The sequence below is a fragment of the Aspergillus uvarum genome, assembly GCF_003184745.1.
Source record: "Aspergillus uvarum CBS 121591 unplaced genomic scaffold BO82scaffold_38, whole genome shotgun sequence".
NCBI classification, from domain to species: Eukaryota; Fungi; Ascomycota; class Eurotiomycetes; order Eurotiales; family Aspergillaceae; genus Aspergillus; species Aspergillus uvarum.
The window spans coordinates 308,606-334,181 of record NW_020291335.1 but is presented as its reverse complement, the minus strand read 5'-3'; the positions used below and the strand labels follow the sequence as shown (position 1 = coordinate 334,181).

The 25,576-nt window shown below is 43.8% G+C and overlaps 8 protein-coding genes across 8 annotated transcripts; 4 read left to right on the top strand and 4 right to left on the bottom strand.

Annotated features, from left to right (window-relative positions):
• Positions 1-6,165: 6,165 nt before the first annotated feature.
• BO82DRAFT_286761 (MFS general substrate transporter) lies at positions 6,166-7,999 on the top strand (the record flags this gene model as incomplete). The annotated part of the gene is given in 6 exon segments (XM_025631561.1): positions 6,166-6,258; positions 6,278-6,401; positions 6,465-6,858; positions 6,912-6,971; positions 7,030-7,216; positions 7,292-7,999. The coding sequence occupies 6 exon segments, from the start codon at positions 6,166-6,168 to the stop codon at positions 7,997-7,999; spliced, it is 1,566 nt and encodes a 521-aa protein (XP_025490535.1).
• Positions 8,000-8,412: 413 nt separating this feature from the next.
• On the bottom strand, positions 8,413-11,002 carry BO82DRAFT_286741 (fungal specific transcription factor domain-containing protein; the record flags this gene model as incomplete). Its single annotated transcript, XM_025631560.1, has 6 exons — positions 8,413-9,385; positions 9,436-9,557; positions 9,618-9,641; positions 9,720-9,740; positions 10,110-10,744; positions 10,882-11,002. 6 exons carry the CDS (start codon positions 11,000-11,002, stop codon positions 8,413-8,415), a joined length of 1,896 nt encoding a protein of 631 aa, XP_025490534.1.
• Positions 11,003-11,676: 674 nt separating this feature from the next.
• BO82DRAFT_338595 (monooxygenase) lies at positions 11,677-13,819 on the top strand (the record flags this gene model as incomplete). Its single annotated transcript, XM_025633439.1, has 6 exons — positions 11,677-11,902; positions 11,963-12,042; positions 12,100-12,386; positions 12,440-12,757; positions 12,806-12,948; positions 13,002-13,819. 6 exons carry the CDS (start codon positions 11,677-11,679, stop codon positions 13,817-13,819), a joined length of 1,872 nt encoding a protein of 623 aa, XP_025490533.1.
• Positions 13,820-14,312: 493 nt separating this feature from the next.
• Positions 14,313-15,597, top strand: BO82DRAFT_418011 (trihydroxytoluene oxygenase; the record flags this gene model as incomplete). The annotated part of the gene is made up of 4 exons (XM_025640054.1): positions 14,313-14,575; positions 14,628-14,775; positions 14,827-15,058; positions 15,118-15,597. Exons 1-4 carry the CDS (start codon positions 14,395-14,397, stop codon positions 15,595-15,597), a joined length of 1,041 nt encoding a protein of 346 aa, XP_025490532.1. The 5' UTR covers positions 14,313-14,394.
• A 444-nt stretch (positions 15,598-16,041) lies between these two features.
• Positions 16,042-17,029, bottom strand: BO82DRAFT_375780 (fumarylacetoacetate hydrolase family protein; the record flags this gene model as incomplete). Its single annotated transcript, XM_025637496.1, has 3 exons — positions 16,042-16,340; positions 16,409-16,778; positions 16,841-17,029. 3 exons carry the CDS (start codon positions 17,027-17,029, stop codon positions 16,042-16,044), a joined length of 858 nt encoding a protein of 285 aa, XP_025490531.1.
• A 700-nt stretch (positions 17,030-17,729) lies between these two features.
• On the top strand, positions 17,730-19,775 carry BO82DRAFT_286815 (uncharacterized protein; the record flags this gene model as incomplete). The annotated part of the gene is made up of 2 exons (XM_025631563.1): positions 17,730-17,807; positions 17,949-19,775. 2 exons carry the CDS (start codon positions 17,730-17,732, stop codon positions 19,773-19,775), a joined length of 1,905 nt encoding a protein of 634 aa, XP_025490530.1.
• Positions 19,776-20,342: 567 nt separating this feature from the next.
• Positions 20,343-22,421, bottom strand: BO82DRAFT_418009 (fungal specific transcription factor domain-containing protein; the record flags this gene model as incomplete). The annotated part of the gene is made up of 6 exons (XM_025640053.1): positions 20,343-20,507; positions 20,568-20,873; positions 20,926-21,149; positions 21,224-21,522; positions 21,583-21,751; positions 21,797-22,421. 6 exons carry the CDS (start codon positions 22,419-22,421, stop codon positions 20,343-20,345), a joined length of 1,788 nt encoding a protein of 595 aa, XP_025490529.1.
• A 1,133-nt stretch (positions 22,422-23,554) lies between these two features.
• On the bottom strand, positions 23,555-24,532 carry BO82DRAFT_286869 (Zn(II)2Cys6 transcription factor domain-containing protein; the record flags this gene model as incomplete). The annotated part of the gene is made up of 4 exons (XM_025631565.1): positions 23,555-23,664; positions 23,737-24,206; positions 24,264-24,361; positions 24,413-24,532. 4 exons carry the CDS (start codon positions 24,530-24,532, stop codon positions 23,555-23,557), a joined length of 798 nt encoding a protein of 265 aa, XP_025490528.1.
• Between the last annotated feature and the right edge of the window lie 1,044 nt (positions 24,533-25,576).

The window sequence follows — 25,576 nt, the reverse complement described above, 5'->3', positions numbered from 1 at the left end:
CCCTAATGTAAACCCTAATGTAAACCCTAATGTAAACCCTAATGTAAACCCTAATGTAAACCCTAAAGCTAGTGCTAGTTTAGTACTTAGCGTGCAAGGCCTTAGGTGCCAACTGGTGCCTGAAGCCGAGCTCTATAACAGGGCCTTGGTCCCATAACATTTAGATATAATTTTCTGCTTACTAGATTTATTAAAATATATAAAGTGCGGCGGGCGCTTTGGCTGTATATTAAAATATAATAAATTATATTCATATAAAAATATATTTCAAAATAAAATAAACTATTTTTATAAAGTTTTCTGCTTTTATTTTTTTATATCTATTATTTACAGAGTAGTCTTAGAATTATAAATTAATTACAGTTATTTAGCTTATTTTTAGAAAATACTATTAAGTTTTTTTCTTCTGTTTTTTAGATTTTTACAAACTATAATAATACTTAAACTAAGATAAGCTTTTTAAGCTAGATCTTTTCTTTTTTTTTAAATCTTAAGATTATATGTATTGTAAAAAATCAGAAGATTATTCTATATCCAACTCTTTAAAAAAAAGTCCCTATTTTTTAGAATTAGTAGTAGAAGATAATGTTTTTTAAAGTCTATATAAATTTGTATTAAATAAGGGGACAAATAAAAAACAGCTTTCTAAACCTATTATAGATATTTTAAATATCTAATTATACTGTTTGGCTTGACTAATACCCCGGCTATATTTTAATACTATATCTATCTGGCTTTTTATAATATCCTAGATCTTTTTTATATTACTTATTTAGATGATATTTTTATTTTTTCTAAAAACTATTCCTCCTATACTTTTTATTTATATTAGGTATTAGAACACTTACAAAAAGTAGATCTTTATATTAAATTATTAAAATATACTTTTTTCCAAGACTATATTAAGTTTTTTAAATATATTATATTTTAAGATGGTGTTTTAATAGACTTTTAATAAGTATTTAATATTTTTAAGTAGCCGATCCCAACCATATACCATAAGATCCAAGTCTTCTTAGGATTCTGTAATTTTTATTAGTACTTTATTAAAAATTATTTTTTAATTACTTTACTATTAACTTCCCTTCTAAAAGGCGCCTAAGAAGGGAAAAAGCCTGGAAAGATTAAATTTACTACTAAAAAAATAATAGTATTCTAATAACTTTTTTATAGCTTCTAAACTGCACCTTTACTAAGGCACTTTAACCTACAGAAATAAATCTAAGTAGAAATAGATACTTTTTAATAGGATATAGCAGAAATATTATCCCAGCCAGATAATTAAAAAGTATATTACCTTATTATATTTTAGTCTAAGAAATTTAATAGTTCTAAAACTTACTATTCAACCCCAGATTAAAAGCTTTTTACTATTGTTTATTTTTTTAAGTATTAGTATTAATACCTTAAAGGGCTATTGTATACAGTAGAGGTTTTTTTAGATTATTAAAATCTTTAAATATTTATAAAACAGCCGAGACTGAATAGCTGTTAGGCTTAATAATATATATATTTTAGTAGATATAATTTTATTATTTGGTATTAGTCCGGCAGGCGCAACCCTACTAACCTACTATTAAAAATAAAAAAGATTTTGAAAGTTCTATCTAATAAGGAGGTTCTAAAAATAATACAGTATTAAATAGCTGATAAATTCTTAACAGATTATTAACTAGTCTAGATAAAACCCCAGTCTAAGTATAATAAGATGTTTTTATAAAAAAGTTCTAAATTTAGTATCTATATAGTATTAAGCTTTTAAAAAAGTTAAAAAAACTAGAAAGCTGGTATAAAAGCAGCTAACTGGACTGTTAAAGTAAAAGTATTTTATAATTAATATATTAGTATATCAGCAGTATTCCGAATATATAAGTATAAAAACTTTTTATATTCTAAGATTAATAAGAAACTATATTCTCTGATTGGAAGAATCCAAAAAAAAAATATAAAAATATACTGTTAAAAACTTACTGTTTTACAAGGCAATCCAGAACTAAAGTACTAGAAAATTAATAAAAATAATCTTATTACCTATAAGCATTGTTTGTATATTTCTGTAGAAAAATATCTTTAGTAATATTTACTTAGTTTTTATTATAATAACCAGCTAGCAGGCTATTTCAGGCAGTTAAAAATAAAAGCCCTTTTTAGACGGAAGTTTTACTGGGTAAATCTTTATAAAAATATAGTTATCTATATTAGAAAATATCCAGTTTATTAAAGGATTATCTTTACTAAGTATAAGCCTTATAGCAAGCTTAAATCCCTACTAATTCTAAGTTAATCTTTTAATAAACTATTTATAGATTTTATTACAGGACTACCCCCTATTATAATAAAGAACAATATTTAGGATTTAATCCTTATTATTGTTAATAGATTTATAAAGTGGTGTTGTTTTTTTTTTATTTTATATACTATTACTGCCCCAGAACTTACTGAACTTTTTTATAGAGAAATTAAACTGTAATATGGTCTATTATAGGGTATAGTCTTTAATAAAGGCTCCCTCTTCACCAGTAAATTCTAGTCTTAAATAGTATACTATATCTAGGTTAAACTGCAGTTATTAACAGTATTTTAATCTTAAACTAATAGCTAAACAGAACAGATAAACCAGACTTTTGAGTAATATTTATATTATTTTATTAATAAGAATTAGTTTAATTGGCCGGCTCTACTGTCTTCTGCTTAATTTACTTATAATAATACTTTAAATTCTACTACTAGGTATTTGCCTTTTAAGGCCCTTATAGGCTATTTATCTGATTTTTATTTTTATACTAAGAATATTATACTACAGAAAGGGGTTTCTGCAGCTAAAAACCAAATTAATAAATTAGCTGTATTGTAAGAGAAGTTATAAAATTACTAGTAAAAAGCTAATAAGATCTAAGTAAAATACTATAATAAGAATTATTAACTAATAACCTTTAAAAAGGGTGATTTAGTAAAGCTGTCTACTAGAAATTTAAAGATTAAGGCCCTATTTAAAAAGTTAGCCCCCCAGTATATTAGGCCCTTAAAAGTTCTAACAGTTATTAGAACCCAGATATATTAAATATTTCTATTTAATTATTACAGTTAAATCTACAACATCTTCTATATATTATTATTAGAATAATAGAAATCTAATATAGAATTAACAAATAAACTCTACTCCCTAGAACTGGAAAAGAAAAAGAAGTTTAAAGTTAAGAATATTAAAAATAAACAAATCTTTAAAAGCAAACAATATTTTCTAGTTAAATAAAAAAACTGGCTAAGTAAATATAATAAATAGGTATTAGAGGAATCTATAGAAAATACCCAGTAAACAATATAAAATTATAGGAAGTAAAAAAAAAAGTCGGGGCAGCAGAAAAATTCTTATTTCTAAATATAAAAAAAACAACCGAACTACTATTAAATTACTATATTAAATATAGTTAAAAAATTGTATTAATATACTTAATTAAACAAAACACCTCTATAAATAAGCTGGACCCCTGTTAAAAACCTACTAAACAGAACCAGAGTAAGATTATTCCTATTAAAAAATATAAGCAGAAAAGGGCTAAGTATTCTTAATCTTTTAAATATAGTAATCCTAAGAAGATTTTATATTACTATATATAGTCTTAACCTTACAGCAGATCCCAGTAAAAAAAGCCTGCTTGGTACTGGTTTATAAAATATAGCTATTATTATTAAAAAAAAGATAGAGTACAGTTGGATTTTTAGTAATAGTACAACAACCCGTAATAAACTTATAATAGAAGGGGAGATGCGGCTGGAAAATCAGCTTATGCTTCAACTGGAAACCTATAGAGAAATATATCTGAATCTTGGCCTTAGAAGACCCGGTCAACTCGTGTTCACAGCAATGGGCCAGCTCGGCAGCCTCAAAACCGACCGCAAGCGCCAGGGTCAACTGGAAACCTATAGGGAAACATACCTGAATCTTGGCCTTAGAAGACCCGGTCAACTTATGTTTACAGTGATGGGCCAGCTCGGCAGCCTTAAAACCAACTGCAAGCACCAGAATCAACTTATAAATAAAAAAACAAAGCTTAGAAGACCAGTTAAAGTTATTATTACTGGTAATAACAAAAAACTTTTTATACCAACTTAAGATTATTAAAAGTTTGGTGGTGTTTCTAAGCATACCAACCAATATCTAATTTTAATTAACTTAATATAACTATTAAAAGGGTATTAATACTTATCTAGTTACAGATCTGATTATAATTTAAATACTGTTTATAAGCTATAGATACAGCTGTATTAAAAATACAGCCGGAAGAGAAAAGCTTCTTATTAGTAGGATTAAAATTACAGATAAAGGTATAAAAGTAGTATAGATAAAAAAAAGTCTTTAGTATAAGAAAAGTATCAGCCAAACAGCAATAAATAGTAGGAGGCATAGTATTAAATCTTTATTAACTTAAAAAGAAAACAACTTATATTCGCTGAAAACTATAATATAAAAGACAAAGATAATACTAAAAATAATATAAAATAAGTATAAATAAAGGGAGAATCAACAGAGAATTAAAATATAAAAAATAATAAAGCTGTAATAAACTTTTTTATTTATAAATATAATATATATCAAATCCTGATTGGATTATTAATAATATATATCCTCTATTTACTATACCTAATATAATATAAAGTAATATAATATTATATTAATAGCCTTACTACTATAGTAATACTAGCTGTATAGCCTGTTAAAGTGTTATTAAATATCTAGATTACTTTTTTTAGCTATATATTAAAGCTATCTCTATCTATACCCTGGACTAGGTGGTCCGGCTTGGCAGAGGAGTATAAATTATTATATAATATCTGTAGTATACAGCTGCCAGCCTCCTACTTTAATACTGCTATTATTACTAATTTATCGGGCTTCCAATCCGGGTTTTTATATTAGTATAAAGCTGATCCCTTTTTTCCAAAATATATATAAGCACTTGAAATCCTTAGGGGATTAGGGATTCCTAAGGATTAGTTTTGTAATTAATAGAAGACTACTTCTAACTGCTTTTGCCTTGCCTAACCAACGTGTCTACTGCGTCAAGTAGTTCCTGACACTATGTAATACTACTATCTTTGGCTATTACAATAAGCTATTTGTTTACTACACTATTTCACCCTCTAGTCCTTATATATAAGTTTTTTTATAATATAGACTGGCAAGGCTGGTAAATATTACTTTTTAAAAATATTTTTTTAAAATATAAAAAAAACCTTATTTTAAGAATATAAATAATTAAAATTTATAGTTATAGTTATATTTATAGCCAGTAAATACAGTTAAAATAAAAATAATAAAAAGCCAGCTTTAATAACCAGCTCATATAAGTTTTTTTATAATATAGACTAGTAAGACTAGTAAGTATTACTTTTATAAAATATCCTATTAAAGTATAAAAAAATCCTATTTTAAAAATATAAGTAATTGGAGTTTACAGTTATAGTAATATATATAATCTAAAATATTAATGAATTATAAAAAAATTCCTAAAATAAATTTTTCTTTTAAATATTAAAAATATTAATAACTTTACCAAACCTTTATTAAATTATATAAGAGCTATATTAATCAAATTAGAATAAAAACCTTTATTTAAAAAACACTTCATATATCTTAATACTTTATACTTTCTTTAACACTTGAACTTGTCATTTTGCTATATAGAGCTGAAGCTACTATTTCCCAAGTCAAAGTCGAAATGGGTCGAGAAAACCGGCAGAAATGAAGTTCTCAGTGGGAGTAGCTTTGCAACTCTTGGCGATAAAGTTACTTCGAGATGTATAAGAGCGAGCAAGACATAATGTAGATCAGTAGCTGATTGTAGGCCGTGGTCGTCGTTGATTTCTTAGTGTAGGTTGCTCGTTCCAGAGAAGAAGGTTGGGCCGTGGGACCTTTGCGGGACATGCTTCATGGCAGCGGGACAGAGAAAACTAACTTTTGCCATGACCTTCATCGATCGAGGTGTAGGATATACTAGATCCAATGGATCTACTCTCTCCAGAACCTTGAACAACGCTAGTCCCCGCAAAATCGTTTTGCGGGGAAAGAACGATTGTCCCCATATATGCCGATGCCATCCGTATATCAAATCAGTAATATCTGCCAATACCCCGAATCCTGCTAAAAGATATCAGATTCTGAACATGACAATTTTCTCAACTAGCAAACCTCGCACAGGGTACGAGGAGGATGTTCTACCCGGCACGGATATTCTGCGTGACCGGGGAAGTAATGAGGTTCCCAACTCACATACAGCGTACGAGTTATTGTCGCTCTTTTCTTCTCTCTCCAGACTGGGATTCTGATGCAAACAGCAACCTCGTACCACGTCCCTCCGATGCCCCCCATGATCCACTGAATTGGTCGCCCACTTGGAAATGTACGTCTCCAGTCCGAATATCAATGTCGGCGACCAGCAAATAGCTTATGTTCACGAGCACAGATCTTGTTATCGCAACCCAATTCCTTTTTCTATTCGTCTCCGTGGAATCTGCCCTTTCAATGGGCCCAATGTTTCCCTTCTTCGCCGAAGAATTCCATCTGGACGAGACCCAACTCAGCCTCCTGACCGGGGCGTGTGTTTTGGCCCTCGGCTACTCGAACTTTCTCATCGTCCCGTGCTCGAACATATTTGGTCGTCGGATCACCAGTCTTGCCTTCTGTCTGCTAGGCACGGCGTCGTGTCTGTGGCAAGCACTTGCAAAATCTCATTCGAGCTTGCTGGTGGCGCGGGTTGTTAACGGAATAGCCACGGCCACGAGTGAGACGGTGATGGTCCAGGTCACTTCGGACATTTTTTTCTTGCACGAGCGCGGTGCATGGACCGGCCTTTATTTGTAAGCTTCGTGCTGCGAGTCCTTGTTCCCCTGCTGACTGGTGTTGCCTCTAGTATGGGGTACTTTTTGGGCTTGTTTATCGGGCCCATCATCTCCGGGAATATTGCTCAAAAGTACGTCGTTGTCTACCATCTTAGGGCTCGGATAGATAACTCATCACCTTTCGTTTAGCATCGGATGGCGGAGCTTTTTCTGGCTATCTCTTGCCATGTCTGCGTTCAACTTCATTACTCTACTCGTTGTCTTCCCCGAAACTCGATATCTTCGCGACCATAAGGATGCTCCCGCATCCTCCACTCAGCCCAGCTCTACAGAACCGATAAAACAGGAATTAACACACCTAGAGAACCTAGAGACGGTCGACCGTGACATGAATATTCATGGCAAAGGGCGCCCATCTAGGATGCAATTCAAGCTATGGCAAACACCCGAGCCACAGTGGAAGCAGCTCCTCTTACGGGACTTGACAGTCCCATTCTACGCATTCCTATTCCCCATCATCCTGTGGGCAGGACTGAACGTCGCTGGGCCAGCGAACCTCCTCCTATACTGGAACCTGACGGAGTCAGGAGTACTGAGTGCCCCACCGTATAACTTCTCCCCATCCAGTGTCGGCTACTCAAACTTCGCCTTCGTCGCCGGTGGCCTCGTTGGCCTCGTCACCGCGGGCCCCTTTTCAGACTGGATCGCCGCCAGAGCAACCGCCAGAAACGGCGGGATTCGCGAAGCGGAGATGCGTCTCCCAGCACTCATTCCGTACTTCATCACCACCGTCGTTGGTGTCATCATTGGCGGCCTCGGATATGATCGTCAATGGGAGTGGCCTGTTATCATAGTCGTCGGGTATGGTCTCACGGGTCTGTGTGTGACTGCCGTTCCAACGATTGCTATTTCATATGCGGTTGACTGCTACGAACCAATTTCGGGAGAGATTATGGTCGTGGCGACGGTGATTAAGAATACCTGTGGGTTCGTCATGAGCTATTGGGTCATGCCGATGGCCGCGAGAAGAGGTTGGTTGGTACCTACGATGGTGGAATTTTCATTGACAATTGGTCCGTTGTTATTTGGGATTCCGATGTATTTCTTTGGCAAGAGTTTGAGGCAGTTGACAAGGAACTCAAGAGTACATGCACTGTGAGTAACGGTTATTATAGGAGACACTGCTTCTATGAAGGAGAATGTTGTCTGTGTTTCTCAATATGTGCGATCCAGATTATTGTAATTTACAGTGTGCCACAGTTTGCGATAGGTATAACCAGGCGTAGAAACGAGCACTTAGAATTGTCCCACCACAAGTTTCTTCTCCCTGTTAAAATAATCACAAAGTCTACGGGGAACAAAGTCCACCTAATAGGAGTAAGAAGATTTCCAGTTTCCGTCGTGGGAAGCACAGACTTGTGGAAGACAGCTTTTGTTTACAAATACTTTACCATTTGCCCAAAGCTCGTTAGAACCACTCTCAAGCGTGATCTCTTTCTACTGTGCTTATGATAATCCAATCCCTGATGCTTCAAATCCGTCACTTCATTTTCATCTGAGATATCCAGACAATCAAGATACAAAAGCTGCCACCGGCTTATTATGCCCCCCCTCCAAATCCCCATGCAGCAACACGACAGCAATCGTCCCAAGCTGCTGCGCCAACCCCCAATGACCAATCCGTTTGAGTAGATCCACATACCGACACGCAGTCGTCGTCCTTGACGGAAGTGGTTTATTATTTTGAAAATCCTGTGACTCGAGGAGAAGTTTCGCTGGATTCACGGTGGTGCACTTCAGCTCTTCGAAATTATGATGATGGAGATTAACATCGAGGACCCTTGGCTCGTTTGTGGTGGTGTCGCCGCTGCTGCTGCTGCCGAATTTCAGAAAGCTGTACCAGACGATGGTTGCTCTGAATAGGACTCGGGGGACATGGATGGCGGGCTCGATTCCTAATGGTAATGTCTCTAGTAGATGGAGGATTAAGATAGCGTGGACGGCACATCGCGTGCCGGCTGGGGAGTTGGCCCATTCGGTGGCGTATTTCTTGTGGGGTTGGGCTTCGGTGTAGCCTTCACGGCCGATGGCACACTCTAGGCGGTCGATATTAGCATGGAGACTGAGGAAGCCGGAGTGCCAGAGAGCCTGGAGGCAGAAGATGTCTCTTTGTAGTTGGGAGGAGGACTTTAGGGGTCGGAGATAGCGGTCGTGGAAACTGATCAGTGCTCGTTCGAACTTTACTTGCAAGTCTGCATCCTTTGCTTGCTCCTGGAAGTTGGAGTCACTAATGGCCCAGATCAAACTTTCTAGCTCGACGTATGACCGGAACCCCATCAGGCCCGGGGGTGATGGGTTAGTGGGTATCCCTGATTGCTGTTGCTGTTCGATCTGACATCGCACCGCGCTGGCCCAGGCTTCCGCAGTCGGGGCCGTCCAAAGATTGTCCTCGGATACTACGTCCAACGGTGAACGTCGTACGAGAGGATCGGTGAGCAATAGCTCGGAGAGCTCGGCATCTAGGATGAAGACGGCGGCCCAGAGCCTGTAGCAATTAGACACATTACTTGCTATACTGTCGAGGGAGGAACTCACCTGATCTGCTCTTCGGCTTGGGACCAGGCTCGCCATGTTTGCTCCGGGGCGCGATATACATCTTCGATGTTGATCTGGTCGATGGCGCGACGACTAGAGAATAAGTTCTGTCTTTTCGCCCACTGATGATGTCAGCTGCATCGTTCGTGAACTATAACTACTATCTGTGTGGATAGGCTTACGGTGATGACTGTGCCATGAAATGTCTGTACAGTTAACAGATCTTTTGGTCTCTGCAAAATACCAGTTAGATGATGAACTAAGCAGACGATTGGCACTCTTACCCCCGTTAACATGCCGAAGATCTGCCCAATCAGAGCTGCTTGCACCATGGACAGGGCTTCAGCTTTTCCTTTGATCATATATGTTTCCCACTTCTCCAGTCAGCGACATGCTGCGCCAAACGTTGGCTTAGTAACGAACCGAAGAGAGTATAGCTTTGTGGAGCGTTTCAAAAATTTTGATTCCCCGTTGGGTAGCATGATTCGAACCCAAGAAGAGACTGCCCATCGAGCAGATCGAGAGCAGCAACAGGGACCGTTTAACCGAAGGACGAAACGTCTGCTGATGAATGATGGGAAGTATGTTTGTGAAACGAGCAAAGAAGAGTCGAATACACATATTCTGATAGGTCAGCATGGTATTAACAATGCTAAACATTCTTCGATGCTCACCAGAAAGTCTGTTGACGGCAATGGCTCTGTCGTGATGCGCTGCTGAAGGCGTTGGGCGAGATTCTCTCGATCAGCGTCATCAATGTGGGCCCGATCCGGGTTACCCCCAGGGGTGTCGTAGCCAGTCCCACTGCCCTCCAGAAAGGTAAACCAGTGCCGTCGAACGATATCTTCCGGTTGCTCAGGGACCGGTTCGACGACACCTGCCGACAGCGGAGTTAATAGCGGGGCCTCCAAGAATGAGGGAGGTGGCTCGACAATGGATTGCGTAGTGGACGTGATGATCGCGGCATTAAATGCCCCCAGGTCGAAATTATCATCGGCTAACCATGCTGAAGGTTGCGCGGTCCAGCCTACTGACCAGTCCGACAGACAGCTAGGCTGCATCTCCGCCCAGTCAGGTTGGCCCGTGGCTGGATCCACGGGTAGAGACGGATCGTGAGGCACTGGGCTGGTAAAGTTTGCCGTGGCTGTAGAACCGGCGGACGGTGAGCCAAGTCCATAATCTGTTGGATGGTTTGCATGTGCAAAGGAAGCTCCTGTTGTGTTGAACTTTGACCCTGTCGCCGGGACGGGAGCCTGAGCCCTTTCATTTCCTACAGAGTCTGCAGTAGTAGAAGATTTCTGGGGCCCTGCTTGCCGCGTGATTCCATGGGACCGCGCATGGCGAAGGAGGGAATCACTGACATCGTTAGGAGCTCTGCATGGGGGTAGAACTAGATTCATCAAGGGTCAACGCACTAGCGAGTAAAGGACTTTGTGCACACCGTACATGAGAATGGCCTTTCTCGGGTATGACGTCTGATATGTCGAGCCAAGTGATCCTCCTTGGTGAAGGACTGCGAGCACCACGGGCAAATACGTTCCGGCCTGCTATTCGGATGGGCCGGCATGACTGAACTCCGGAGGGGATGAGAACAGATTAAATACGTTTGCAGAACAGATGCTTCTGCTCATGCGGCGAGATATACAAGAGGGATGGCACGCATCTGAGTCGATGAGAAGTCAAAGAAACAGGTGAACAGACCCTGCAGAACCGCGAATCTTGGTGTTCGACGGGTTCATCAATTAGAGTTCACCCCCGCTTTCCTCGTTCACAGCCAACTGTGATTGGCTGAACGAGGTGGCAAACCCTGTTACTGTTATTGGGCGCCTGTCAAACGTGCAATAGTTTCGGACTAACGTGAGAGCGTCTGAAGCCGACGGCCGATGCATATATCCTAGGTTCAGTATTGCTCCATAATGATGAAAATTCGACAGGCAGGAATTCCGGGGCTTACGAAACTCATGTTTTTCTGTTGTGTGGACTGTGGAGACCCCGGACGTCCCGCAAGGTCCCGCAGGAAGCTTCTCCAGACATTCGGATATACGGATTATGGAATTCCAATTGGATCCCACTGCATGGCTTTGCGGGGAGCAAGTCGGATACGGGGTACCCCCAGGCATGATCTACAGCCCGTGACTTTTACCGAATTATTCGCCAAGGATTGAGACATAAAACGATCATTGCACTTATTGTCTCTCAGTTCTTCCTTGAGCATCTGTGTCGCACACGAAAACAACCAATATGGACAGCAAAGATTGGGAGACAACCGACATCCTCATCTGCGGATGTGGCCCAACGGGGGCGATGTTGTCAGCCCTCCTGGGCCAAATGAACATCCCCAACGTGGTGTTGGAACGGGAAGCCAACATTACAACCGATCCTCGTGGAATTGCTCTGGATGAAGATGGCATACGGGCGTTGCAGGGCTTGGGCTTGTACCGAAGCATATATACAGAAATTGGAACCTGTAAGATATCCTCCCAAGGTCTCTAACCGCCAAGAGGAAAGAGGGTTTAACCAGCTCTAGGTATGGGAAAATTCAATTTCATCAGCGGCACAGGTGCGAACTTGTCAAAGGAGGCGTTCATTGCCATGGACTATGCCACTGTACGACCCTTCTTTTGTGCGTTTGTGGTTTAACGATCACTGAATTGGTCAAAACAGACTGCTGGCGGAACTGGCCATGTCGGATATATCTGTCACAAGCAACCAGCACTGGAGAGGAAGCTCAGAGATATTATGGGGACTCATGCATCTTGCTCTCTACGATCTGGATCAACCGTCATTGGTCTCGAAGAAGACGACAGCTGGACATATTGCACATACAGAGATGCGGAAGGGACGGAGCGTAAAATTCGTGCGCGCTTCTTTGTGGGTTCCGATGGAAAAACTGGCTACACGCGGAAGCAATACCTAGAGAAGAAAGGGGTTTTTTTGGAGAGGGTGACGGAGTGAGTAATGCCTCACTGTGGACACTTTTAAGCAACATACTAACAATACTCAGCGTGTTATATGATGAGACATGGGTAGCCCTGAACTGGGAAATTACCCTGCCCACCCCGCAGACTCATCCCGCATTCCCTCTTTGGAAGCTCGGATATACCCCCGAGCAAGTATACGATGCATTTTTCCCTTCCGGCTTCCGCTTCCTATGCAACCCAAGTCGCCCGGCGGTTTGCGGCCGGTTTGGACTTCCTAGTGACCGGCTCTGGAGATTCGAGTTCTTCGTCCGACCCGACGAAGATGGACATTACTTGGCCTCGCATGAGATGTTGCAGAAAATCGTGTTTCCGTACATCACCCATGACGGCAGCCGATACTGGTGAGAGACTGTATTCCTCTTAGTTTGGCAAGATTGCTTATTCTTTAGTCTACCTGGTGATGTGCAGTTCCCGGAAGACTGTATCAAGACTCTCCGGTCACGGCCTTTTGCTTTCTCTGCCCGCAGCTGCAATGTCTGGGCGAAGGACCGGGTCATCTTATGCGGTGACTCCGCCCATGTCTTTCCACCCTGTAAGCACACCTCATATCCGTCCTTGTCATTCTTTTCTTTCTCATGATTACAGTTGGCGGTCAAGGTATTGCTTCGGGATTCCGCGACGCTCTGTCATTAGGGTGGCGGCTTGCCATGCTATGTCGATACCATCCCTCCAATACTCAGGTCCACCATTCCGTGCTGAGGTCGTGGTATCTCGAGCGCAAGCAACAGTTAGAGCAATCTCTGGCGGCGACCATTGAGAATGGCAAGTTCGTCACCGAGAGCCAACCGCTCAAAGCTTCCGCACGAGACTGGTACTTCTGGTTGATCCAGTTCGTCCCCAGTTGGAGGCGACAGCTTGAACTGGGCAGGCGCCGCAACGGCATGGTCCGATACCGATACCTGGACGGCATGCCTTTTATTCCTGATCTTAATGGAGGCGTCAATCTTCCTCAGGTTTATGGCAAAACGTCAAACGGAGAGATTGTGTTCACCGACGACATAATCTTTCGCTCCCAGCGAGAAGGCATTTTCCAGATATTCGTATACCTGCGCAATGATGAGGAGCTCTCGGGGGTGCGAAAAGTGTTGCAGGACGTTGAGCAACTCTCTAAAGGTACCATATTGGCCAATAACGTCCCCATCATGGTCGAGGAGTCAGTCGCGGATGTTCAAGATCCGAATGTCATCGTATTAGCCACAGGGGATGAGTTTGCAAGCTCTCCTCTTTGCAACCGACGGCCAGAGCCCATGCTCTATGATCGGTTTGCTCTTCGCAAGGAGGTCCGTGGAAGATATTGCATCGTCCGGCCCGATCGATTCATCTTCGCTGCCTGCAATGATATCAACGCACTGCATGGAGCGATCCACAGCATGCTAGGTTACTTGCAGCAGACGGGCCTGTAATCATGATTTTTATTCCGCAGTGGCATTGTAATAGCTCAAAGCCTGTTCGCAAATGTTTGCAATGTGATGTATATAGCTATCTCTTAGCAATGAAGAATCCAGTATTGTAACTACCGCTATCTTTACTATCAAAGCTTGCTGTATGTTGATTACCTTCCACAACTACCCTAGAACAAGACCACCTGTGCCAGCGAAAACATACCAGGTATAGGCATCAATTATATTTTGGGATATCAGGTCAATTCAACAACCATCCACACACAAATATGCAATAGAGTTCTTACAATGATGTTCCGAGTATTTGCCAGATCGGGTATGGCCAGCGGGACCTGATCCTGCGGGACATTTCAGCGCCACCGGAGGTTAGCAGCGATATGCAACGGCATTAACAGGAATAAGTGGGCTGGCGGGACTCGAATTATGAATCGCATCAGACATAAATGCTACGCAGCGACGTCGCTTAGGCCCATACATGACCATACTCATTGAATACCTCAGGAGCCCGGAGACCCTTACTTCCTGGCTCGTTGAAAGTACACGCATTTCTTCATACCTATCAAGAGAAACAGATAGCAATGGCGTCCTGCCATGGAGCATCTCTCCCGGACATTATGGCCATTGGTCCCGATCATGAATCCATTGTCACCTGGAAACAAAGGTGCGGGATCCAGCGGGAGAAGCAGATCCGCTTGGTGAGGCTGGTGCATATGCGGTATCAACATCCAGATTTGGAAGAGATCACGACGTTTCTGCAGGGTAGGTATGCCAGTATACACATGACTAGAGGATTTACTGACGACTGCAATAGATTTCGGCATGTTCGTTGCTAAACAAACAAAAGAGCAGATCTGGTATCGGGGTTATGGGGTGGATCAGTACGTTTACTACGCCAGAAAGGGAGAAAAGAAGTTCTTGGGGGGAACATATGAGGTTGAATCGTATGCAGACTTGGAAAGGTGAGTGGATCTATACATTCCTTGAGTATCTCATATTGACTGATCTGGAAGAGCGTCTCAACTCCCAACCGGATCCGCCATCCACGAATTGATCGATGCACCTGGCGGAGGTCATATGGTCACCGTCATTGATCCGGAAGGCTTCCCTGTGAATCTGATGTACGGCCAACAGCCTGCGACCCCAGGGGTGTATCCGGAAAACTTGATCTTCAACACCGAGACAGAGAAACCACGCATGCGCAGATTCCAACGATTTGTTGAGGGGCCGGCGCCTGTTCATAAGGTAAGGACACGATTCTGCTCCAAGCTACATGAGAAGCTGTACTAACAATATGCCTACAGCTGGGTCATTATGGCCTCTGTGTGAAGGACTTCCCTGCAATGGTCGCTTTCTACACCACAACATTCAATTTGGTCCCTACTGATTTCCTCCATGTCGGGGAGGGAGAGGACAAAACCAATGTCGCGCTCTTTGCGCACATTGATCGGGGAACTGACTATGTGGATCACCATACCTTTTTCATGAGTGCCAATAGCGCTTCCCACGTCCATCACTGTTCGTTTGAAGTGCACGACTTCGACACCCAAAAGCTGGGGCATCAGTGGCTCGCAAAGAGGAGGTATACCTCTGTGTGGGGAGTGGGAAGGCATATCTTAGGCTCGCAGATTTTTGACTATTGGTGGGATACCACAGGAAACATGATCGAACATTATGCCGATGGTGATATTGTTAATGAGGACACGCCGATTGGGTACGGACAAGCGGGGGATGCCTCCCTAGCCATCTGGGGGCCGGACGTGCCTGCGTGGTTTCTTGAGTAGCCCTCTGGGCATGAACTGAAGAGTCTGGAATTGTCTGTTACGGCTGAAGATAAGGAAATATTATGTGGTTCTGCATATGTTGTTAAATACGTAACTCCAACGATGAAGTGTCTTTACCCACATAACATTAAGGACAGATAATGAGTTCACCTCAGTGAAGAGTACCAGACAATATCTTAATAAATGAATAGTGATTAGAATCAAAATTGAAGTCCAGACATTCTATCGATCTCTGGCCGTTGGTTTTCTTTCAATATTCTTCTTCTCTTTTGAGTGCATGTATGTGTATATATACAACACAGACACTCTACAACAATATCTTATCGAGCTGAGTATACCTGATCAAAATCATTGGACAGAACAATCATATTTGACAATATACATAATGTCTTCATGTACTATCCTCTAAGCCATTTGCGTTCCCATCCCTCACAGACCACTAATCTATTCATAGCGTACGTTATTAGTCAAAGTACCAATCTTATCAATCGTCACCGAAAACTCATCCCCATCCTCCAAAACATGTCTCGGCTTCTTGAAGTACCCAATTCCCGCCGGTGTGCCAGTGAGGAAGATCGTCCCCGCTTCCAACGTAGTCCCTTGGGAGAGGTACGAAATCTGCTTCTTAATGGAGAAGATCATATCCTTAGTATGTCCATCCTGGACAACAACACCGTTATGTATACCCTGAATGCGAAGAGTCTGAGGATCGGTAATCACTGATGGTGAGACCAGGACGGGACCTGTAAATGAAATCTCCGTATTAGTCTTCTTCTGATCTTGCACTTTCCCTCTGAAACAGATCACATACCAATCGGACAACTTCCATCCAAACCCTTCGAAAACGACCACTGAGCAGTAGCCAACTGCAACGTCCGAGCAGATACATCATTCGAAGCCGTATATCCCAGAACATAATCCAAGGCTTTCTCTTCGGGGATATCCCGTCCCGTACGACCAATCACCACACACAACTCGGATTCATAGTCGCTAGTGCCATCCTGGGCACATTTAGGGACATTGATCGCGGCAGGATACGGGCCGATGAGGGCTGAGCGTGGCTTAGTGAAGAGGATAGGAACCGTCGGAAGGGCGAGGTTGGCTTCCTTGGCGTGGTCGAGGTAGTTCAGTCCGAGGCAGCGAATGTAATTGCATTGTTCGCTGCTCACGGGAGCGAGGATCTAGCATTACTTTGTGAGTATTCTGAGAATAGTAGATGGAAGAGGCGTAGGGAATGACTCACCTGCTTCACATGCATGAGCTGATCCGTAACACGGCCATCAAAGATTGTCCCCTCGATGAGGTACACAGGGATATCCACCCCGTTGACGCTGTCTTTGCCCACATCCTGTTCGGTGTTGACCAATTGGCCAAGATGGATGTGGTTGTCTTCGACGGCGACGAATCGGATAAGGTGTGTCCAGGAGGCCATTTTGAGGTGATTTCTAGCTAAGTGAGGTAATGAAGGGTGGAAACAGGGCATGTGCTTTTTTAAATTCTCCAACAAAACGCTCTATAAAGTTGGGGTTGCGGGACGGTATGTAGATTTGCGGGACGTGGCGATGCAGTGTGTTGCCGTCACTGTTGCCGCCGAAGTTAATAAACGATGGGGTCTAGAAGTTGTAGGATCTCAATGTGCAAATCATATTCGATGAAACCTTCCCTCCAGAGATGGATTTACGGAGGTTGGGGAACAGAAATCCGTCATCTCAAGTCTTTCCAGGGACTTGGAGTGCGGCGGGCATCGTCCCGCAGCCCACGTCCCGCAGAACTCACCTCACTTGGCTCTCATTAGTGCGATCCGGCTATCCAAAGGGTCTACTTCTCTGGGACAGGTCTAACGTAATCACATTACGCACATGTATGGTAGATTCCCTGCGATGCCAAACAATCGTATAGATACAGAGTTGGTTATAGTAATGAAGCAGTTCGCCTTCTTTTGCCGAATTGATTACTACAAGGGAGACGTACCGGTAGCGGAACCCTAATTGCATGCTGTTTGATATTAGAGGAGATTTAAGAAGCCTGCTTCAGAACTAGATTTCCCGTTTCCTCATGTCTCTCGGATAACACATTATATATTGTGCCACCATTTGGCCAAATATATTCGCCTAATGGACCAGCGCGTCGCAATGAACAAAGAACGTGGAGCCAAAGATCGCCATCGGTCCAGAGTCTCCCAAGCGTGCAGGAGGTGCCGGGCAAAGAGGGTGAGTGATCATTTACTTGAAGCATTGACTCAATCTGAGCAACTCGAAGAATCGGGGTGTCTAACGGAGTCAATTGAGACCGGCACCTGCTGATCTTCGTCAAGCGCATTAAAGCACCATGCTAATTAATCCATGTTGCAGAATAAATGTGACGGTTCGCGTCCCGCATGCTCAGCATGTCTTACCTCAGGCCACGATTGTGCCTACGATGTGCGGCTACGAAAGCGTGGTCTACGCGAGGGCTATGTTCGGAGTCTTGAGAAGCTGCTAGCACTGGCGATTCGAGAGTTAGACGGATTTGAGGACGACGCTCTCGCACTCATAGGAGTCATGCCGGAATCAGTAGCCCTCCAGAATCAGTTCAGTGCTCCTTGGACAGACGTTGAGTCATCAAATAAGCTGTATCAATCATGGAAAGCGAGTCGACTTCACAGAGCGTTAGAAGGAACCCTCTCTTATCCGGAAACTGTTCCACCACCTGGCACTTTCGCAGACGGTAAACCGCAAATCGACAAGGTGATGGTCAGCTCAATGAATCAGAGTCAAGATTACATGGAAGTCGACGAAGGTCTATCATTTGATAGCGTTAGGATGGAACAGCCTGATGCCTTAGGTGAACTGCCGTATGCGGCTACAGGTACAAACTCCCAGTCAGGCAATACGTCCTCTCCCTGCTTACCTCCACTGCCACCGAATGCTACGCAACTTCTTCAAACTTACTATGCCACCACGCATTCATGGTTTCCGATCATTCCTAAGGATGAGATCACTCGCACATTACATCTCTACTCCGAGCAAGCATGCTTTCAAGCAGGACGCAACACTTCCTGTGCTTATGAATCCACGTTATGGGCGATCCTGAGTCATTCTACCTGTGCTGCAAGTGTCCGACAGCCGGGTGAATCGTCACAACTTCTTTCCGAGGCAAAACGCTACTACTTTATCAGTCGACGCCTCATACCCAACCGGACAGAGCACTGTGGACTAGGACATTTGGAAGCTATCCTCTTGCTCGTATTGGTCAATATCGAGGTTGAACAGTGGCTCGCAGCCTGGCTTCTCATTGGCAGAGCGGTCAAAACAGTAATGTCTTTGGGGCTTGATGAACCCCATGACAGCCAGTGGTCGGTGATGATCCAAGAGGGAAAGACCGCCGCGTTTGGGTGTTTTGTTATTGACTCCTTCCTCGCCTTTTGGAGGCGAGAACCTCCGCATATGCCTGCAGAGTATCTCGATGGCGTCGCGCTAAGAGAGGAGGACGAGTGGACGTCGTGGCCAGCCCTAGTGCTTCCATACCAGAAAGTGGTCTTGACAGATAGCCCGCCATCAGCGCCGTTACATAGCTTCAGCTGCTTCCGAAAGCTTGTGGAGCTCGCACGCATGGCAAATAGGATGGTTGGAGGCTTGGGAAGCAGTAGTCTTTCCCTCCAAACCTTCGTTTATGAACTGAGTCAGTGGGAGAGTCAAATTCCCCGAGAGTGCCGCCTCATCGGTCCTGATAGCACATACCCAGAACGACACCCCGCTGTGCTTTCACATCAGATCTACTTGACTTTAGGATATATTGCGATACTACTGTCTCTATATGTGGACATTACCATCCAAGAGTTGAGCGTTACTCAGGTCGGGGTGCAGGCCCGGGAGAGAGCAAAGAAGCTACTCTGCAGAGTAACTCACGTTTTTTCACATCATGCGAGTCAGTTATGCATATGTGAACTTTCAACAATATCCATGATAACTCTGAAGATTATTCTTGACAGGGCACGACTGCTCCATGAGACGCAACCGGGGACCTTTCCCTACCAGAAATGGATGGAAAGTCTTCGTTGCACGTGCACCAGTCCTGGCCCGGCATCGCCTCGGTTCTGTTCTCTGAAGGCGGATTTATCGCGTTTGTGTGGATCTTCTAAGCTGACAGGAGAAAGTTCAACAAGTGCAACGCCAGACTCAGGCAACATCTGGCTTTAGTGTCTCTGCAGCACAGCAACTGTTTGTACCATATCTATCTACACTTCTGACGCTAACAGGCTGAGGTTGGCGAGAAATATGCAAGAAATAATATCTTGTCATAAGGTGTGCCCATTTGGCAGGCGTTATAAGATTGTATATGATTTTATAGACTTTGTTATCTGAAGGAGAAGAAGGAAAAGATATTGATTGTGATTGTATAGATCTAGAATTATATACTAGCTTATAATGGAAAGAAGCAATCATCTAGAGGAAAGCAATTGTGATGAACTGGGGAGGATCAGATTATTGTAACTAAGGAAAGACTATATATATTGTGCATCCTGACTTTATTCATTACAAAGTGACTATCGCCCTTTATATCGGACCCTCTTGTTCCTCGGCCATAAATCCTATTGATGTAAGAGAAGCTAGTACAAGGCCACTCTGTCCAGGCGAGGGTCACGGTTCGAAGTTATTAGAAACGTATTTCCCACCCCCGGTACGGAAGTTGCCCAATTCTTCATTTCATTCAATAGAGATATCGAAAAAGAAATCTTGGACCTCTAAACATCCTCATATAGAGCACTAGTACAACATAGGCCAGGTAAAGAACCCTTCCATATTCACAATAGACGGATTGAGATTCCACCCTGGCTCCCAGGTACCCATTTCGTCCACAAATGCTAGGTCGAGAGGTGGTGCTCTACCCGCCGATTGAGAGGCTGCCAATGTAGTCACAGAATCAGGCAGCTGAGCCGATGTAGAGACTGACAGATCAGGTTTCTGGGAATTCCCCTGATTGAAACAGACTCTTTGGTCTTTTTCCATACCAGGGAATCCTGTCGACTCTGACACAGAAGGATAATTCGCAGCCCCCTCTGCAGGTGTACAGACCTTCTCGTGATTGGTTGTGGCTTCCAAGCCTAGTTTATTCAAGGCCAGTTCAATCGCTCGTATGGTACTTGCTATCGGCTCCCCTTCTCGCATACTGTAAAGGCATCGGAGCCCCATTTTGATGCGTGGAAGATGAAGGGAAGCCAGATTCGTATCGTGCAGCATATCATATATTAGCGCAAAGACCGCACTCCCGAGGAAGAAGCCGTGGTATCGGAGTTCCTGAATACATGGTCAGTCATTGTTTCTCGAGAAGGGTATTAGTTGGTTGTACCTTCGCGGTCGGAATTTGATGAGAGGTTCGCGCAATATGATCAATCAAGGCATAGGCAGCATTGACGGCGGAGCTACAGGTTGCATCCAACCACACAGGAGTTCCTGGTTTGTCCACATGGTGGTTGGACTGTGTTTCCCGGCATAGTGCTTTTGTCTTTTGCCGCCATCGCCCTCGAAGAATCAGAAAAGGTCGATAGGTTAAGAGAACGGTGTGATTATATACTTTAACTGGCATTAGTCTTTGGTGTGTTTGGCTGTCGGGAATATCATCGGGTCATAAAACAAACAGTACCTACAAGAGCTAAGCATGATCTGGCACACCCCCTGCCCCTGGTTGGATGTGGCAGTGTGCAGCCCAAACCCCATACAGCGCTGCATGATAGATTCGAATTGCCGCAAATCAGAGAGAATCGCAGCTGCCGTCTTCTCCATTGCAAGAAACGAGCCATGTGGCCTTTCGTACATGTCTTCGACTGTTCGCGACATGATCTGGGATAGGTGAACCAAGCAGGTCAGAAAGGGATCGACTGGGAGCGGGATCTCGATCTTTGCTCGTGGGAGGCTGCTGGGTCGTCCCAAGAAGAAAGCCATTAGCCTATGGATATAGAACAGTTAGCTTCAGGGTTCTGATTTTAGGCTGTAAGGTTTGTTTCACGTTTCACAGATGTAAAGGCACCAGACTGTCCGTTGGATAACTTCACGACAGTCCCCGTGTGCAGCCGCGGGTTTATGGAAACCCGCAGAGACTGCCTTCCTCACGGCTGTTCCAATCTCGAGATATGCAGAGTTGGGTCTGCCTCGTTCATTCTGAAAATACGCGTGCTCTCAACTTGGTTAGTCTCTCCCGGTGAAAGGTGCGACGGGAAAACTCATCAGGATAATAGAAGTTTGCACGGTCTCGATATTAACGATATCTGCCAAAGCAGCCGTCTCATTTTTGATTTTGGAAACTAGGGCGTCCGCCAGGAGGTAGTGCTCAGTGTTCAGAGCCGCTATGGCGATAGCAGCAAGGACAATATGCTTTCCAGACGGGTTCCGTGGCGTGTGCAATGTGGTTATGTACAGATCATCCAATTGCTGTTCAAAGAGCGCCCGCGGCTGGAAAGGCACCAGATGGTAGAGGGTTTCCAGGAAACAATCCAGTAGTTGCTTTGCCAATGAATATGATATAAATCCTCCGGAGAGACTGGCCAGTCCCGCTTGACTCGAAGGGTCTCGTCCATTGTCAGGAATGCCAAAGAAGATGGAACGGAACTGGAACATGTCCAGACCGGCGCCACCATCTTCGACTTCACTTGTCTGCGATCGTGGTACCCCTGTGTAACCCGGAATGATGTCGCGGTATATTGTTTGCATCAAGGCAAAGTTGGAAGTGGCACCGTAGTATAACTCCATTGAAAGACTCGGCGATGCTTGGTGTGTGGCAGTGACGCTGTTGGGAGATGGAACGGTGGGTCGATTCACGTGCTGCTGGAAAGAAGAAACGAGGGTCATGTTCATGACTCTGGAAGGGCTTGATATCGTATCACGGCTAACTGCGGAGGTTGGTTGGACTCCAGAAGAGCTTTTTTTCCTGCACTGGCGAGCTTTATCACGATACTCGCAGCGAAGATGCCGTTCAGAGCATTTCGCACAAGGCGTCAGTCCATCGCACCGAATCTTGCGCATACGACATTGCTGACACGCTTTGGGGATTCTCCAGGAAGCTCCACTGCCTTTGAATAACATGGTAGTTCCGGAGATGCCCCTGGAATACCTTCTCGCAGGACGGTGTCTTGTTTCACCAGACTTGGTGTCTGCCAGTGATGTATTCTGACATATGCAGCTGTATCATCAGGCTGGGAGGATTCCTAGATTATATCAATGATAACGTAAAATGGCCCATACATGGGCTATCACGGTTCCTCTGTACAAAACACCGGCTGTAGTGGCGACCCCACAGGGATGCAAAGGGTGACGGATATACGGAAAAATTCTCTCGCACTCTCCGTTCCTATTGATCAGATTTCTTGCCACGGCTGAGAACGGATTCAAGGCATACTCCCGAACCTTCTAGTAAAGCAGGTCTAGCCCCCATGCCAGAGGCGCTCAACTGCGGTAGATGAGTGAGTAGACTATACTCCTTCTGGAACTGAACGATGAACATAACTACGACTATCTTCGCAGGATTTTCGTGCAGAATCTATTCCTGATTCGTTCTAGTCACCTGCGGCCTTGAGTGGACAGTGGCCAAATACCAGGGGCAACTTTCTTGATCATGATGACTGTTCAATACTAGACATTTCGGAACATTGAGCAGAGACCGTTCTGTCGGCAGTTGTCATGTAGGCAGTAAGATTTATTGGACAGGGTTTTATTAGTTTTATTAAGGTATCACTCTCGGAGAGCGCGATCAGAGGTAAAACTTCCGAAATTCCATAACGCCTCTAATCACACCCTCATTTGGATCCGCTGGCAGACTCTCAAGAAAGAGCGGAGTTATTTGTATCGCTTCAGGAAGTCCAGTAGCCCCGTTAACACCAAATACCAGCGCAGCCAATTACCACCATAATCCCTGAGCGAGCATATAAACCGCTGGGGTATGGATTCACTTCGAATCTGACAGAAAAGAAAAAACCGTTCAAAACCTAAAATGCAGTACCGAGAGGCTCGTACAGCGCAAAGTTTGGGGCATTCAGGGCGATCCGGTACATCGCCCACGGCGAGAGAATATTGCCGTCTGCTGTTGTAGAGACATCTTCTGACACGATTTGCAGCCCATCTGCCTCAGTCTTTCGCTGGTCAAGAGTCCCGCTGTACGTTGTGTTACTTTCCGCGATCATACATGAAGAGGGGCTCATTTGAAATGGAGGTCCGACGTCTGGCGTGATGACAGAGCTCATGTATGTCGGGCAATCAGGCAGTGATGATATGCTGGGCGAGAAGCCGAAAGATGATGGCGAGTACAGGAAATCCGAAAATACACTGCCGGTATCCCCGTACCATTGGTTAGGGCACGATTGTACGTCGGTGTTCGGTTGGATTGTGTCTAGGTATCGATCTTTCCTCTCGTCTTCCTTTTCGGTGCACTCCTCCCGTAGCTGCAGGGGGGTGGGAGGTGTTTTGGGTGAATCCTCGGTTGGCGCATCATATATACCCAAATTGTATAATATGTCATTCACGGATAATGGTCGATCGCTAGCTATCCGTTTCATGCTTCCTCCTGTGACCGTTCGTTGGTAAAGCTCTCGCAGGCCACGGACGAGCAGTTCATGTTGGTCTTCGATGAGTTGCACATAACTAGAAGATTTAGTTCATGCTAGCGTATATAAAGTATGAACGTCATTCGTGGCATACCTCTGTGTTAACACCCGATGTCTTTTTGGTTTATCCTCTCGATAGATACAAACGGCGTTTGTGGCTTTGCAGGACTCGCATGGAGCGTCTCCACTGCACTAAAAGAATGTCAGCTATATACTAGATATTTAACCGGGGATATATAATACTCCTACTCTTGATTTCTTCACTTTGCATCGTTGACACGCCTTTGTCACTCGTTTGCGGGAGCAACGTGCAGATATGTCGTGCGAGACCATTGTCTTGGATCGTGATTTCCTTCGGAACATGGTTTAGAAAACAAAGTTACTTGCGAAGGGGAAGACTGCTGAATGATCTTGATTAATATAAAGCTAGATTCAATACTACCCCTAAACGCTACAAACTAGTTGGCAACATGCAACTTATGACTTAACTCCCCGAAAGTTTCGTGTCGATCTAGATCTACGGGATTTCGGCTCCCAAGGTTCATATGATATGACCTACATAGGGTTTCACCGAATAACCTACATGGGATCCTTATGGTGAACGCCCTGCGATAGTAAGATCCACTCCATAGTCCTGTAGGGGCTGATGTGACTAGGCCACAAATGCTCAATGACAAGATATCCAGAGGTCCCACCAAGTGGCTTCGCAGGCGTATAAACGTCCGTCTATAACGGTATTGGGCGATTCCTTGACGATCCGTGGCAATTTCTTCTAGCTGTGACTGGGTTGCGGGACATCCGAAGCCGTACTTGCGTCTATCCGGCGGGACGTCGTTTTCCATCTTTGGTTTGACTTTCCGACCAGCTCAGAGCCAACAACATATTGTCGTGACAATTCATTTCATCTTAATCAAAGCTTTCATGGCTTCTTTCCGGCATTTGCCTCGTAGAATGCTGTGATCTCAATGGTCGCATCCCTTAAATGATGTATTGACGTGTAGAAAAGTGTATCGACCCACGGTTAAGCCCATTGACCTATCGATAGGTTTTTGATACTCGAGGATGTTGGCAACGGATGGGAGAACCGAACCCGAATCAACCTTACAAAATTAATCTATATCCACAGAGTAGCTGGATGAAGCCGGAGGTTTTGCCACTGGGACTCCCTTGCCCCAATGCACGTCTCGTAGGGTCACTATTCTATTCCATGTAGCCAAAGTAGGCCACAGCCTTGCCGTGCTGACAACTAGTGCTGACTCCAAGATCAACAACTGCAATCTTACGGCTTCCAGGATGGCTATGCTCTGGTGTGTTCGCCCGCCATGATGAAGAGCAGATCTGCACCTCCATCGGATCACCACGGGTCATGTATGTCTGCCCGTTATGCCAGATTGCCAGGCTATTGCA